Source organism: Salvelinus sp. IW2-2015, linkage group LG4p, assembly GCF_002910315.2.
Source record: "Salvelinus sp. IW2-2015 linkage group LG4p, ASM291031v2, whole genome shotgun sequence".
Lineage (NCBI taxonomy): Eukaryota > Metazoa > Chordata > Actinopteri > Salmoniformes > Salmonidae > Salvelinus > Salvelinus sp. IW2-2015.
The window spans coordinates 7,609,133-7,624,683 of NC_036841.1; the positions used below are offsets into that span (position 1 = coordinate 7,609,133).

The window sequence follows — 15,551 nt, forward strand, 5'->3', positions numbered from 1 at the left end:
ATAAGTCATTGTAAATAAGAATTTGTTCATAACTGACTTACCTAGTTAAACAAAGGTTAAATYAAAAATTCATAAATACAAAATATTGTTCTACAGCTGTAATACTACACTGAAAACAAACCAGCCAGTCACCATCTCTCCCACACTGTTCTATACTGAGACTGCATGCCTGATTTCAATGGTTTCGATATTACATTCAGTTTTTACTACAGCTGTTTAATGACTGGAGGTTGACCTCAATTTGACCTCAGGTTGACCCCATCTAGACCTCAATCTACCTTGTTCCTCATACCATCCAACTGATCTGGACCAGGGTCCCGTCAGAAGACTGGGGCGTCTACCTTCCACTCACTGTGGAAGGTAGATGGTATGAGACGTGGGGCTGCTTAGCATTCAGTCTCATTGTGCTACAGCTCAGTCTATGTTATTCTGAATGGATCCTCTAGAGCAGTGGTTCCCACATTTTTTTATAGTCCCGTACCCCTTCAAACACTCAACCTCCAGCTGCGTACCCCCTCTAGCACCAGGGTCGGCGCACTCTCAAATATAGTTTTTTGCCATCATTGTAAGCCTGCCACACACACACTATACGATACATTCATTAAACATAAGGATGTTTTTGTCACAACCCGGCTTGTGGGAAGTGACAAAGAGCTCTTATAGGACCAGGGCACAAATAATAATATAATAATAATCAATAATGTTGCACTTTATTTAGCCATCTTACATATAAAACTTTATTTGTTCATCGAAAATTGGGAATTACTCACCACAGGTTAATGAGAAGGGTGTGCTTGAAAGGATGCACATAACTCTGCAATGTTGGGTTGGAGAGAGTCTCAGTCTTAAATCATTTTCCACACACAGTCTGTGCCTCTATTTAGTTTTCATGCTAGTGAGGGCCGAGAATCCACTCTCACATAGGTACGTGGTTGCAAAGGGCATCAGTGTCTTAACAGCGCGATTTGCCAAGGCAGGATACTCTGAGCGCAGCCCAATCCAGAAATCTGGCAGTGGCTTCTGATTAAATAACATTTTCACAGAACCGCTTGTTGCAATTTCGATGAAGCTCTCGTTCAGAAATCGGTAAGTGGACTGGAGGCAGGGCATGAAAGGAATAACGATCCAGTTGTTTGTGTCATCCGTTTCGGGAAAGTACCTGCGTAGTTGCGCACCCAACTCACTCAGGTGATTCACTATACCACATTTAACATTGTTCGTAAGCTTGAGTTCATTTGCACACATAAAATCATACAATGATGGAAAGACCTGTGTGTTGTCCTTGTTAATGCAGACAGAAAAGAGCTCCAACTTCTTAATCATAGCCTCAATTTTGTACCGCACATTGAATATAGTTGCGGAGAGTCCCTGTAATCCTAGATTCAGATCATTCAGGCAAGAAAAAACATCACCCAGATTGGCTAGTCGTGTGAGAAACTCGTCATCATGAAAGAGGTCAGACAAGCGAAAATTAAAGAAAACTTTAAGCTCATCTCTCAATTTAAAAAAACGTATGAATACTTTGCCCCTTGATAACCAGCACACTTCTGTATGTTGTAAAATCGTTACAGCTGTCAGGCATTCCCTTGGCAGCAAAAGCCTCTCGGTAGATGCTGCAGTGTACCCATGTGGCGTCAGGAGCAATTGCTTGCACGCGTTACCACTCCACTACGTCTCCCTGTCATGGCTTTTGCGCCATCAGTACAGATACCAACACATCTTGACCATCAAAGTCCATTTGATGTCACAAAGCTGTCCAGTACTTTAAAGATATCCTCTCCTGTTGTCCTGGTTTCCAGTGGTTTGCAGAAGAGGATGTCTTCCTTAATTGACCCCCCATAAACATAACGGAAATATATCAGGAGCTGTGCCAYGCCCGCCACGTCTGTTGACTCATCCAGCTGTAACGCATATAATTCACTGGCTTGTATGCGAAGCWGTAATTGTTTCAAAACATCTCCTGCCATGTCACTGATGTGTCATGAAACAGTGTTGTTTGATGAAGACACTGTCTGTATAGTTTTTTTGGCCTATATCCGCAGCAGCAGGAAGAATTAAGTCCTCCACAATGGTATMGGGCTTGCCTGTCCTAGCTACTCGGTAGCTCACCATATAAGAGCTTCTAGCCCCTTCTTATTAATGGTATCTGTTGCTTTTATACATGTCTTACTACTCGAAAGTTGCCTTAATTCTCACTCAAAAAACTCCCGTGGCTTATTTTTCTAATTGCCATTTTGTGTTTAAATGTCTGCGCAAGAGTGAAGGTTTCAATGAGTTGTGAGATAGTACTTTTGCACATATAACACACTGTGGCTGAGGAAAGGCACTACTTCCAATATAAGTGAACCCCAAATCAACGTAGTTCTCATCATATTTGCGCCTCTTTGATGGTCCAATGCCTCTGTCTGTTGTGCGGTGCTTTCCCAGGTAAGGGGCCAGTAGCTCTTCGGCTGAATCAGATTCACAACTGTCAGTGTCCATGCTAGCTGGGCTAACATCAAATGTAGAATTACTGATGCTAGCATTGGATGTGCTCGTGGAAGCAGAACAACTTGTGTCGTCGACAGGTGCAGGTGTAGTACTGATGGTAGTAGCAGTACCACCAGTAGAGCTGGTATGGGTCTCTACGGACGAGGGCCTTACTTTTTTTAACCATTTATCAGTTTTCGAGCAAATGGAATGAGCAGCAGCTACGCTTGGCTACATACAGACCATTAATGGAATTCCCGCGAGAGAGTAACGATTAATGTGATTGGATGTTCATTATTTGACTATGCTACCTATATTTGACATMGTGTTATTTCACTGAACACTAGATGGTTTCATTTTATTTTGTCAGTGAAACGAGGCTAATCAGGCGAGAAAAAAACCTCACCCAAATGTATAGCCCCGTTTGAAAATGTGAGGAAATGTATTTTTTWAAATGTGAATCACATTTTTATTTGRTGTACCCCTGACGGCATTGCGCGTCCCCCAGTTTGTGAATAGCTGCTGTAGAACATGGAAAGCACCTCCTTCACATCTGTTCACTGGGGGAAATTAGGTTTGTGTGTGTGAGTGTGTTGGTTAAGGCTTCCTATAACTGTAAGGCACCAGGCTGAATGYACAGACACTGGTACATGTCCTCCTGTTGTGTCAAACACCATTGTCATGTCAGACCGTTGGCAGTACACCTCTCCRTCCTCTCCCCTAGAGAGAGACACCAGCCTGAAGAGGGTCTTCACCCTGCTCCCMCTCCCTCTCTGTCGCACAATTACCACCAATACTGTAAATAGTGTGATAATGAGTCATAAATTAGATGTAATATGTTGTCCACAGCCTGAACATGAGCTGATAGGATTTTAATGGGGGATCTTAAACACGGCTGGAAATACTTCAACAGCCATTGAGTTTATGACACGCCTCTCAGCAGGAATAGAAATGAGTAGAATATACATTGTTCTAAAATCTATGTGATACTTTACCGGTACTCACATTTCTGATCAGCATTTTTTCATCAAATGTTGTTTTCCCGTAACCACCAAACCCATCATCAGAAATAATTTGTCAGCTTCTGTTGTCATAAGTCATTTATCACCACAGTGATGGGAGCAACACCCAATCAACACAAGAATACACAAATTGTTCAGTAAAAAGAGCTTAGGTTTCCTGTGTTGCTAACAGACAGTGCAGTCCGTTTGTGCCAGCCACAAAGACACCTGGACCACGCCTGGCTCTTTAACAGCCAGTAGAACATCTACATAAAACTACAATTACAAACCCCATAAAAAAGTCAAATGGGTCTCCACATTTCACAGCTCTAAAACTGGATTGATGAGGAAGAGAGGGTGGGCATATTTCAAAAGACCAAAGAGGACCTCCAAACAGAATGCATAAAACTCTGCCCCCAGCAATCATCACCCTACTGTAATTAGTTTGGGAAATTCATGTGATATTAACAAGCGAGATGGACAGCGAGAGAGAGTGAGAGAGAGAGTTAAATCATTACATCAAATTGATGTTCTGGTAATATTTACGGCTTTAATAAGAGCGGATAAGCAAAGAGGCAGAGAACCGCTGGAGGACATATATCCTGTGTCAGCAGATATTCACACACACACACACACACACACACACACACACACACACACACCACACAACACACACACACACACACTCACACACACACACACACACACACACACACACACACACACACACACACAACACACACACACACACCACAACACACACACCACACACGCACACGCGTACACACAAATGAAACAAAACACATTCGCCCATGCATACGAATGTGTACGTATGTTTAACATACGGGCTTCTTTAACTGAGCCAAACAGCAGATAAATGACAACTCCTTAAGCGATGGCACCATAAAACACATACAGCTGGGAGTTGTGAGGTTAATGGTCTGTGACATCATCCTATTCCTGCCCTGCTAAGGATGGTGTGTACGGTACCCGGCTATTTGACGGAATATTCTTGGATCCATATCACCCCCCATGGGACGCGTCCCTATCCCCAACCTGTTCACCCCATATTACACAACCCCGTGACGTTTTTTGTTAAGATCTTAATGAAGCTTGCCTTAGCCATAGTTGGTTTTCCAACTTTTCTTAAATTTCCACAATTTTCTGAACCCAGATAATTGTAAATTTTTAAATGTGGTATATACTCCAACATAATAGAGAGCGAATAAGCGTGCATCTGGGCCGAAGAAAAAGGAGCAACTTGAGACTATACGCAAAGTGAACTCAACGGAAGAAGACGATTCTTAGCGAACAAATTCTGTATGGAATGAATGTACATTATCCACCAGTCGCTGAAACTTCCAATTTAAAACACCACGATGAACGGCTCTCGTTTTCTATACATTGGAACTCCATGACACGTGGCCGGACCAAATCTAGCGTTCCCCTGCAGCATCCTTGGATATGACACTTTCCGTAACACTGTTCTCCAAGGTGCGCGTCTCTCGTGGAGAGTAGAGCGGTGGCCAGGCCCCTCCAACTACCAGACAGATAGAATGTCGTAACACGCTGAGTTAACTCGTCCACTGGCTGGCCGCATCCCAATTTGGCATACAACTTGTCACTTTATGAGACTCCTATTTCCATTACACTCAGACTCAAACTCAACGCAGGAAAATAGTATTTATGTGTTTTTGTCCTGCACAATCACAACGAACAAGAATAGGCAACAACACATGATCCAAAGCATGACTGTAATGGACACGCAGTGCAACACGGCTGGAGTCTTATATAGAAGTTGCGCACCTAGGCTACCGAGAAGGGAATACGTGTTGCAAGGCAGCCGCGTGGTCTAGGTGGTGAAGAGACAGGGCCAAGGTACTATGGGCGATGCAGACCTACTTCTAGTTGAATCGCAATCAGTAGGCGAAACGTGTGAGCGTACTTCGGAACGAGTATGTGGACGGTACGAAAAGAGTGATAAAAGAATCCCTCTGCTGAGTAAGAAGAGAGGCCCGTCGTGAAAGGAACCTATATGTGCCCGTATTAATCCTAATGAAATCTCCAAAATCAGCGTCCCAAAACAACGAACCCCCACAGAGACGGAGTCGCCGAGAGAGAAAAACAAGAGAGAGAGAAGAAGAGGTGAGTACTAAACGAGAAGATGAATAAGTGACCGAATAAAGACAGACATCCTGCGGTTCCTTTAACAAGGTTATTTCTACAGCTGTAGCAATGAGAGAAGAGAAGATGACGAAGATAAGCAGAGGTACTGATGCTGAGAAGAGAGTACGAAAGCAGTGGAGAGCGCGAACATAGAGAAAGAGAAGCCCGCTAACGAAAAAGAAGAGCCACCAAACACCACAACTGCATAGAGCTGTACTGACCTGGCTTCCACCACCTCAACTCTCTCCCTTCCCCTCAGACAGTCTCCTCTCCTCTCCTTTCGCTCCTCTAGTCTCGTAAACTGACCGGAAGACGAGCGGGGAGAAGGAGACTGGCCCACTCTAACAACACACACACAACACCACACACACACGAACACAACACACCACATCTCCAACACCGCCCACACAACACCATCACGACATTAACACACTCAAGCCAACACGAGCACCACAAGCGAACAACCAGAGTTCTAGAAGCGGACTTGTCCCATCCTGTTAACAGACATTAAGCAAAAAATGTCATCACCCCGATGAATAGACCAGTGCAGTCATTGAAGTACCCCAGAGCTGACAAGCATGGCTGAAGGAAGGGGAAAGATAGACACAAACAAAACCTCCTGAGTTTAGAGACAATGCCATATGAGTGAGTCTTCTGCAGGATGACCCAAGAAGAGACGAAGGAGAACAGGAAAAGAGAAGAAGAAGAGAGAGAAGAATATTTCTGAGTAAAGAGAGAGGAGGAGGACATAGAAAGAGAAAGAGAAGAAGAGAGAGGAACGAAGTCCTGGCAATCTAAAAACGAAGAAAGAGAATGAGAAGAAAGAAACTGTTACAGCCTCCATGAGAAAATGAAAGTGTAGATTTGGAATGTAGAAACGTACGACGATGAGGCAAGGTGTAGAAAGAGGAAGAGGAGAGAGACCTCACAGACTGAGACCACCACTCATACCAAGGTACAGTAACTGTATGTCTGTCTGACAACCTGTATACTGTTAGTTATGTCTACACTGTACATCTCACGTACATCATATTGAATAGAGTTTACAGGCCCTTCAACGTTGCAAGCATAAAAAAAATTGAATAAAAGGACTGCAACCTTTAACCCTGTCAATTGACTGGTAAAGTCATGCGTAAACTCCAATTATCCATTCTGACTTGAAATGAGGAACCCATTCTATAGATTCTAATTATGGTTGCAAGTAGCTAAACCTAAAGACAATGACCACTACAGACTGAACTTGATGTAAGGTGTGAGTTTTTGTCTCAGTGAAATCTCATTGTTTATTGTCTGTCCTGTTTCCTCTTTGAAGACAGACACAGATAGAGAGTTGTCAGGAGTCCTTCAGGGGACTGATGAGAGCAGCACAGAAGAACAGGCTCCAGAACCAGGACCYAATGATGGACCAGGGAACKAGGGTAGAACCAGGGAGGTAYAACKCAAAGCCCGTAGCAGGCCCTTCTCCCTGAGAGACTGCCTTCTCAAGTACCTCCTGTTCTTCAGCAACCTCCTCTTCACYGTGCTAGGCCTGGTGGTCCTGGCCCTGGGACTGTGGGGCCTCATCAACAAGGAATCCTTCGCTCAGGAGAAAATAGGACAGATCAACACCGACCCCATGCTGGTGTTTGTGATACTGGGCTTGGTGCTGTCTACCCTCTGCCTGTCAGGCTGTGTGGGGGCTCTGAGAGAGAACTGCTGCCTGCTCCAGGTCTTCTCAGCCACCGTGCTGGTCCTGGTAGCAGCCCAGGTCCTAGRGGCCATCGTGGCATACAGCCTGCAGGGACAGATAGAGGGATACCTGAGGTCAGGTATGCTGGCTGCCATGGTGCGTTACCAGGATGACCTGGACRTGAGGTTCATCACAGATGAGATCCAGATAGGACTGCAGTGCTGCGGGGCCGACAACTACAGAGACTGGGAGGTCAACATGTGAGTGAGATGTGACTGACCAGACCATTGACATGATGACTTGTGATGGCATGGTCCATTGACTGACACACAACCTTGTGAACTGATGTCTGTCAATGTGGGTTGTTACTATCATTTGGATAGTTTTGTCAGTTTTGAGCAGGTCTCTCTTGTAAAATAGATTTTTATCTCAGAGAATAAACTGTAAGAACAAAGATGAAATAGAATGTATAAAATATAAATCTGTCAAAGATGATATGTTACTTAACCAGAGTTATTGCTTTTATGTCACATAACATTATCCAAGCAGCCAATTGAATTGGTTACAGTCCTTGCTTCTCCCCTCCCATGTCCTCCTCCTCCCAGGTACTATAACTGCTCTGCCCCGGGGGTGCTGTCCTGTGGYGTCCCTGCTACCTGCTGTGTGGACCCCCTGGAGAACGGCACCGTGTGGAACTCCCAGTGTGGAGTAGGATCCCAGCAGCTGGATGAGTTCTCTGCTCAGAGCGTCATCTTCCTGGGGGGCTGTCTGGGGGGCATGTCCCGCTGGATAGAGCAGCACACAGGCCTGATAGGAGCCGTGGGTATCGTCCTACTGGGGGTTCAGATCATCACTCTGTTCATCACCACACGACTGATGGATAAAATCCAGTGCAGTAAAGCTACAAGTTAATAAGACCCAGTGGAGTAATGCTACAAGATAATAACATCTAGTGGAGTAAAGCTACAAGATATTAATAACATCTAGTGGAGTAAAGCTACAAGATAATAACATCTAGTGGAGTAAAGCTACAAGATAATAACATCTAGTGGAGTAAAGCTACAAGATAACATCTAGTGGAGTAAAGCTACAAGATAACATATAGTGGAGTAAAGCTACAAGATAACATATAGTGGAGTAAAGCTACAAGATAATAAAAATCTAGTGGAGTAAAGCTACAAGATAATACATTTAGTGGAGTAAAGCTACAAGATATAACATCTATGGAGTAAAGCTACAAGATAATAACATCTAGTGAGTAAAGCTACAAGATAAAAATCTAGTGAGAGTAAAGCTACAAGAAAACATCTAGTGAGAAAGGAGTAAAGCTACAAGATAACATCTAGTGGAGTAAAGCTACAAGATAATACATCTAGTGGAGTAAAGCTACAAGATAATAAATCTAGTGGAGTAAAGCTACAGATAAACATCTAGTGGAGAAAGCTACAAGATAAACATCTAGTGGAGTAAAGCTACAAGATAACATCTAGTGGAGTAAAGCTACAAGATATACATCTAGTGGAGTAAAGCTACAAGATAACATCTAGTGGAGTAAAGCTACAAGATAACATCTAGTGGAGTAAAGCTACAAGATAACATCTAGTGGAGTAAAGCTACCAGATAACATCTAGTGGAGTAAAGCTACAAGATAATAACATCTAGTGGAGTAAAGCTACAAGATAATAACATCTAGTGGAGTAAAGCTACAGATAACATCTAGTGGAGTAAAGCTACAAGATAATAACATATAGTGGAGTAAACTACAAGATAATAACATCTAGTGGAGTAAAGCTACAAGATATAACATCTAGTGGAGTAAAGCTACAAGATAATACATCTAGTGGAGTAAAGCTACAAGATAACATCTAGTGAGTAAAGCTACAAGATAATAACATCTAGTGGAGTAAAGCTACAAGATAATAACATCTAGTGGAGTAAAGCTAAAAGATAATAACATCTAGTGGAGTAAAGCTACAAGATAATAACATCTAGTGGAGTAAAGCTACAAGATAAAACATCTAGTGGAGTAAAGCTACAAGATAATAACATCTAGTGGAGTAAAGCTACAAGATAATAACATCTAGTGAGTAAAGCTACAAGATAATAACATCTAGTGGAGTAAAGCTACAAGATAATAACATCTAGTGGAGTAAAGCTACAAGATAACATCTAGGAGTAAAGCTACAAGATAATAACATCTAGTGGAGTAAAGCACAAGATAATAACATCTAGTGGAGTAAAGCTACAAGATAAACATATAGTGGAGTAAAGCTACAAGATAATAACATCTAGTGGAGTAAAGCTACAGATAATACATCTAGTGGAGTAAAGCTACAAGATAATAACATCTAGTGGAGTAAAGCTACAAGATGATAACATATAGTGGAGTAAAGCTACAAGATGATAACATTAGTGGAGTAAAGCTACAGATAAACATATAGTGGAGTAAAGCTACAAGATAATAACATCTAGTGGAGTAAAGCTACAAGATAATAACATATAGTGGAGTAAAGCTACAAATATAACATATAGTGGAGTAAAGCTACAAGATAATAACATTAGTTGAGTAAAGCTACAAGATAATAACATCTAGTGGAGTAAAGCTACAAGATAATAACATCTAGTGGAGTAAAGCTACAGATAACATCTAGTGGAGTAAAGCTACAAGATAACATCTAGTGGAGTAAAGCTACAAGATAACATCTAGTGGAGTAAAGCTACAAGATAACATCTAGTGGAGTAAAGCTACAAGATAATAACATATAGTGGAGTAAAGCTACAAGATAACATCTAGTGGAGTAAAGCTACAAGATAAACATCTAGTGGAGTAAAGCTACAAGATTAACATCTAGTGGAGTAAAGCTACAAGATAACATCCATAATGCTAGCTGGACTCTTATTATCACTATGTGCTGATGGATAAAAAACATGAAACCATGGAAATGTATTATGATGAGATAAATGTCCTTGACTGTAATGTAACCAAAGGACGTCAACCTTCTGTCTTGGAATGGTTTCCAAATGATCTTCATAATGGGACTCTGGTAAAGGAGAAGATGCCAAAGAACGTGCAATGTGCAGTAGTCTATAAATAACACTGTAGTCTGTAACTAACACAGTAGTCTTTAAATAACATAGTAGTTTATAAATAACAACAGAGGCAGATTGTTTTTTTCACAATACAATGACCTCTTCGTGTCTCTCTCTCTCTCTCCTCTCTCTCTCTCTCTCTCTCACACACACACCATGTAATAGGAAAAGTATATATTGATTATTGCTCTATCCTCCCTTTATGGTTGTGAGGTGTGTGCAGGTCATATTACTACGTCATAGTGACTTGGTCTTTAAGATAATGAACTCAGCTCTTAAATCATTTATCTCCTGATTGATGTTTGGTCTGATTACCTCTGTATAAATGAGCCCTTTTTCCAGTTAAAACCTGTTGAGGACAGAGGGCGCTATTTTCACTTTGGGGAAAATCGTGCCCAATTTAAACGGCCTCGTACTCTATTCTTGCTCGTACAATATGCATATTATTATTACTATTGGATAGAAAACACTCTCAAGTTCTAAAACCGTTTGAATTATATCTTTGAGTAAAACAGAACTCATTTTGGAGCAAACTTCCTGTCAGAAAGTGAAAAATCTCAAATCGAGGCTCTGTTCCAGGGGCTCCCTATCATTTTGCTTGAGATTTATGACTATACATGCACTTCATACGCCTTCCACTAGATGTCAATAGGCTGTGAGAGGTGAAATGGGGTCTCAATCGCATTCTATGGTCAAAAGAGACAGCTTGGAATGACATGACCCCAAATTCCTTTGTTCAGGAAGCGCATAAAGGTCACCAGTATTGGCTTCTGAAAAGCAATCGTTATAGACGTCTTATATCTCCGGCTTTGATTTTATTTGATAAATGTGAAGATATCATCGTAAAGTATGTTTTTTCAATATAGTTTTATTAGATTATTGAAATTTTTCGGGAGTTTAGACGTGTTGCGTTCTTTGCGTTTGGTGAAGATGGACAGCTTAGCGCCACTTGGCTAGTTTTGCTTGCTAATTCGCGAGGGAAAAAGGCCATTCTAAAACCAAACAACGATTGTTCTGGACAAAGGACCCCTTGTACAACATTCTGATGGAAGATCATCAAAAGTAGGACCCATTTTATGATGCTATTTCATATATCTGTCGAACATGTGTACTATTAGGTAGCGCCCAGATTTTGGGCACGCTCTCGCTATAACATAAGCTGGATGTCGTAATGAAGTTATTTTTAGAATTCTAACACGGCGATTGCATTAACTTCTTGTCACTACAGGGGGTGCTGTTTCAACTTCGACATTTTGCGTCTCAAATTAAACTGCCTCGTACTCAATTCTTGCTCGACAATATGCATATTAGTAATTACTATTGGATAGAAACAATCTCTAGTTTCTAAAACCGTTTGAATTATGTCTGTGGGTGACCCAGAACTCTATCTGCAGCGAAAATCCATGACAGGAACTGCGAAAGGTCTGAAAAAAGTCTCTGTTCTCAGTTCAGTTTTAATCTCTGTGTATATCCTATTGGCCCGAAAATGAACTGCACCCGCCTTCCCCTGGATGTCAGTAACCAATGAGAAGTGGAATGGCTTTCTTGCGTGCCTCTCGGAGTTATAAAAGGCAAAGGAGTGACATGTACGTTCTTTTCGACCCTCGCCATTGCGCAGGAGAGGACATCAGAATTGCATGCTCAAAAGCTCTTGTTATCGACCTAAGATATATCCGTCTGTCATTTAATTTGATATAGGTGTTAGAAAACATCATAACGAAGTTATTTGAAACCGATTTATAATCAGTTTATGCGAGTATATTGCTATTTTTCGGCATTTCCTTAGTATTGCGTTTGAGGATTTGGACATGTGTGTGCCGTGTAGCTATCGTTAGTGCTTAGTTCCGACGTTGAAGAGGTCGTTTTACAACAAAGGAACGATTCTTTTGGACAAAGGACACATTTGCCCAAGATACTGATGGAAGCTCGTCCAAAAGTAAAGAGCTATTTATGATTTTATTCCGATTTATGTGGAAAAATGTAAACGCATTTGTCGGCCATTATTGCGCACTAGTCTGGCTGTAACGCACACTGTTATGTCTAGTAACGTTAATTTTAAAAATCTAAATCAGCGGTTGCATTAATAACCAATGCATCTTTCATTAGCTGTCCAACATGTATTTTTTAGTCAATCTAATCGATAAATAATCGTAAACTATGTGCCTTTCCAAAGATGGCGCCGGCCAGAAATGCATGCCATGTTTTGACTGTTTACATAGCATAACCACGATTTGTGATGCTAAATATGCACATTTTCGAACAAACTCTATATGCATTGTGTAATATGATGTACAGGACTGTCATCTGAAGAATTCTGAGAAGGTTAGTGAAAAAATGTATTCTTTGGTGGCGATAACGTTATCGACCCTTTGGCTTCATTCAATGCTGGTGTGATGTTAGCTCATGTTGGTATGCTAATATAACGATATATTGTGTTTTCGCTGTAAAACACTTAGAAAATCTGAAATATTGTCTGGATTCACAAGATCTGTGTCTTTCGATTGCTGTAGGCTGTGTATTTTTCCGAAATGTTTTAGGATGATATTTGGTAATTGACGTCGGTCTCTGTAATTTATTCCGGCTGCTTCCAACGCTATTTCAGATTGCAGCTGCAATGTAGAAATGTGATTATACCTGAACAAATGCACATTTTTTCTAAAAAAAACATTCCTATACCATAAATATGTTATCAGACTGTCATCTTATGAAGTTGTTCTTGTTAGTGGCTATATATATCTTATTTAGTCGAATTAGTGATAGCTACTGATGGAGTAAAAATGAGTGGTGGAGTAAAAAAAGTGGTGCTTTTGCTATGGTGGTTAGCTAATAGATTTACATATTGTGTCTTCCCTGTAAAACATTTTAAAAATCAGGAAATGATGGCTGGATTCACAAGATCTGTATCTTTCATCTGGTGTCTTGGACTTGGGATTTCATGAACATTTTATTATATGATATCCCTGTAGCTTTAGGCTAGGCTATGCTAGTCTGCTTTTTTTGATGGGGGGATTCCCGGATCCGGGTTTGGTAGCAAATGAAAGGTTAAGAACTAGTGCATTCTATCATTTCCTATACAACATGTATTTTTTTAGTCAGTTTATGAATAGTTATTTGGTCAGAATAGGTGAGTTTTAGAAAAATATCCGCACATTCTGGGAAAAAAAGATGACTACGTTCAGCACAATGTATAACCACACTGATTTCAGCTCTAAATATCAAAATTTTCAAACAAAACATAGTGTATGTATAACTGATGTTATAGGACTGTCATCTATGAAAGCTTATTCAAGGTTAGTCAAAAATTGTATATCTTTTGCTGGTTTGCTTAACGATCGCTAACTTTTGCGGCTGTAAATGGCGTAGTGTTTCGGCTATTGTGGTAGCCTAAGATAATGCTTATATTGTTTTTTTCGCTGTAAACACTTAAAAATCGGAAATAGTGGCTGGATTCACAAGATGCTTGTGCTTTCATTGCTGACACCATGCATTTTTTCAGAAATGTTTTTATGATGAGTAATTTAGGTATGTCCACGTCGGTCTCATAAAATTACTCCTGCTGCTTCGGTGCTATTTTTGACGGTAGCTGTGATGGTAGCTGCAATGGTAAAAAACTGATTTATAGCTCAAAATATGTAAATTTTTCGCACAAAACAATAGAGTTATTGTTGTAACATGTTATAGGACTGCTCAACTGATTGAATGTTTTTCTTGTTAGTTTGTGTTGGTTCTTGGTAGTTTGGTTGGGTTTTCTGCAAGACCTGTGCTGTGAAAGAAATGTCTTGTGCTGTTGTGTATTTGGTGGTGAGCTAACATAAATATACGTGGTGTTTTCGCATGTAAAACATTTTTAAAATTCGGACATGTTGGACTGGATTCACAAGATGTTCTATCTTTCATTTGCCGGTATTGAACTTGTTATGTGTGAAAGGTAAATATTTCTCAAAAATATTTTTTGGAATTTAAGCGCCTGCCTTTGCAGTGGAATGTGGGGAGGAGTTCCGCTAGCGGAAACCCGGAGCTAGACAGGTTAAGGAAGCAGATGGTCGTATCATGATTATTGTGTATTTTCTCCATGGTGTTATAGAAAATAAGGCTGCGTGCCCATTTAGAGCAGAAGGCATCTTCAGCAGTTGTTTGTTGTAAACTGAACAATGAGTACACAGATTATGATGGGATGGATTATTAGTATAACAATTCATACACAAGGCAGATTTATTTCTCCAAAACTGTTCAGCCTGACCATAGTTTGCGTTTGTATGTTTCTGTTTTGTTTTGGTCAGGGTGCGATATGATGGCATTCTATGTTTGTATGTCTTAGTTTGTTTCTGTTTCTATGTGTTTGGGCCTGATATGGTTCTCAATCAGAGGCAGGTGTTAGTCGTTGGCTCTGTTGGCGAACCACATTATTTAGGTAGCCTGTTTTGTATTGTGGGTGGTGGGTTGATTGTTCCTTGTTACTGTGTGTTCCTGTGTTTGTTGTTCACGTTACGGACTGTTTCGTCTTCGTCATTTTTCGGGTTATTGATTTTTTGTTCGTTGGTTTTAAAAGTAATTCTATTAAAATGGATAATCATCACGCTTGCATTTTGGTCCTCCTCTCTGTCGCCCGACGAAAGGAACATTACAAAAAACAATATCTCCAACTTTATTACTGAGTTGTTCCAACGAATCCATTGCTGCTGATATCGTTTGTAAAAATCTCAATGCTCCTCCAATTATCCAAAACACCTTAATAAAGCCCGTAACCTAGCCCAAGCTAAGTTTCCTTGTCATCACAGCCGATACAGCTGCTCCCAGTCACCGCTCCACCACACAGACAGACATGCAGGTCAGCATCGACAAAACACCCCAACCCTTACAGAGCAAACTCAACCACCTTCAGACCAACCGCCCATGAACACATGCAGACTACACTCAAAGGATATGGCGCTTTTGAGAGTGAGTAGGAAATAGTGATCGCACAGTTATATAGAGAAAGGCACAGGCCATGACATTCATCCATTCAACAGTTATGCGAGAAAAGCAAATACAGTAAGAAGAATTGTTTTCATTGCATACATTATTGTAATACTACCAATAGTGGACTTATATAATACGGAATTAATGTCTGAGAGAGATTTAGGAACAGGTACTGGTAAGAACATCTCTCTCCTTTT

At 40.8% G+C, this 15,551-nt stretch overlaps 1 protein-coding gene across 1 annotated transcript; it reads left to right on the plus strand.

Annotated features, from left to right (window-relative positions):
* The first annotated feature begins 5,705 nt into the window (after positions 1-5,705).
* Positions 5,706-8,262, plus strand: tspan10 (tetraspanin 10). The gene is made up of 3 exons (XM_023977685.3): positions 5,706-5,759; positions 6,949-7,565; positions 7,911-8,262. Exons 1-3 carry the CDS (start codon positions 5,706-5,708, stop codon positions 8,215-8,217), a joined length of 978 nt encoding a protein of 325 aa, XP_023833453.1. The 3' UTR covers positions 8,218-8,262.
* The last annotated feature ends 7,289 nt before the right edge of the window (positions 8,263-15,551 follow it).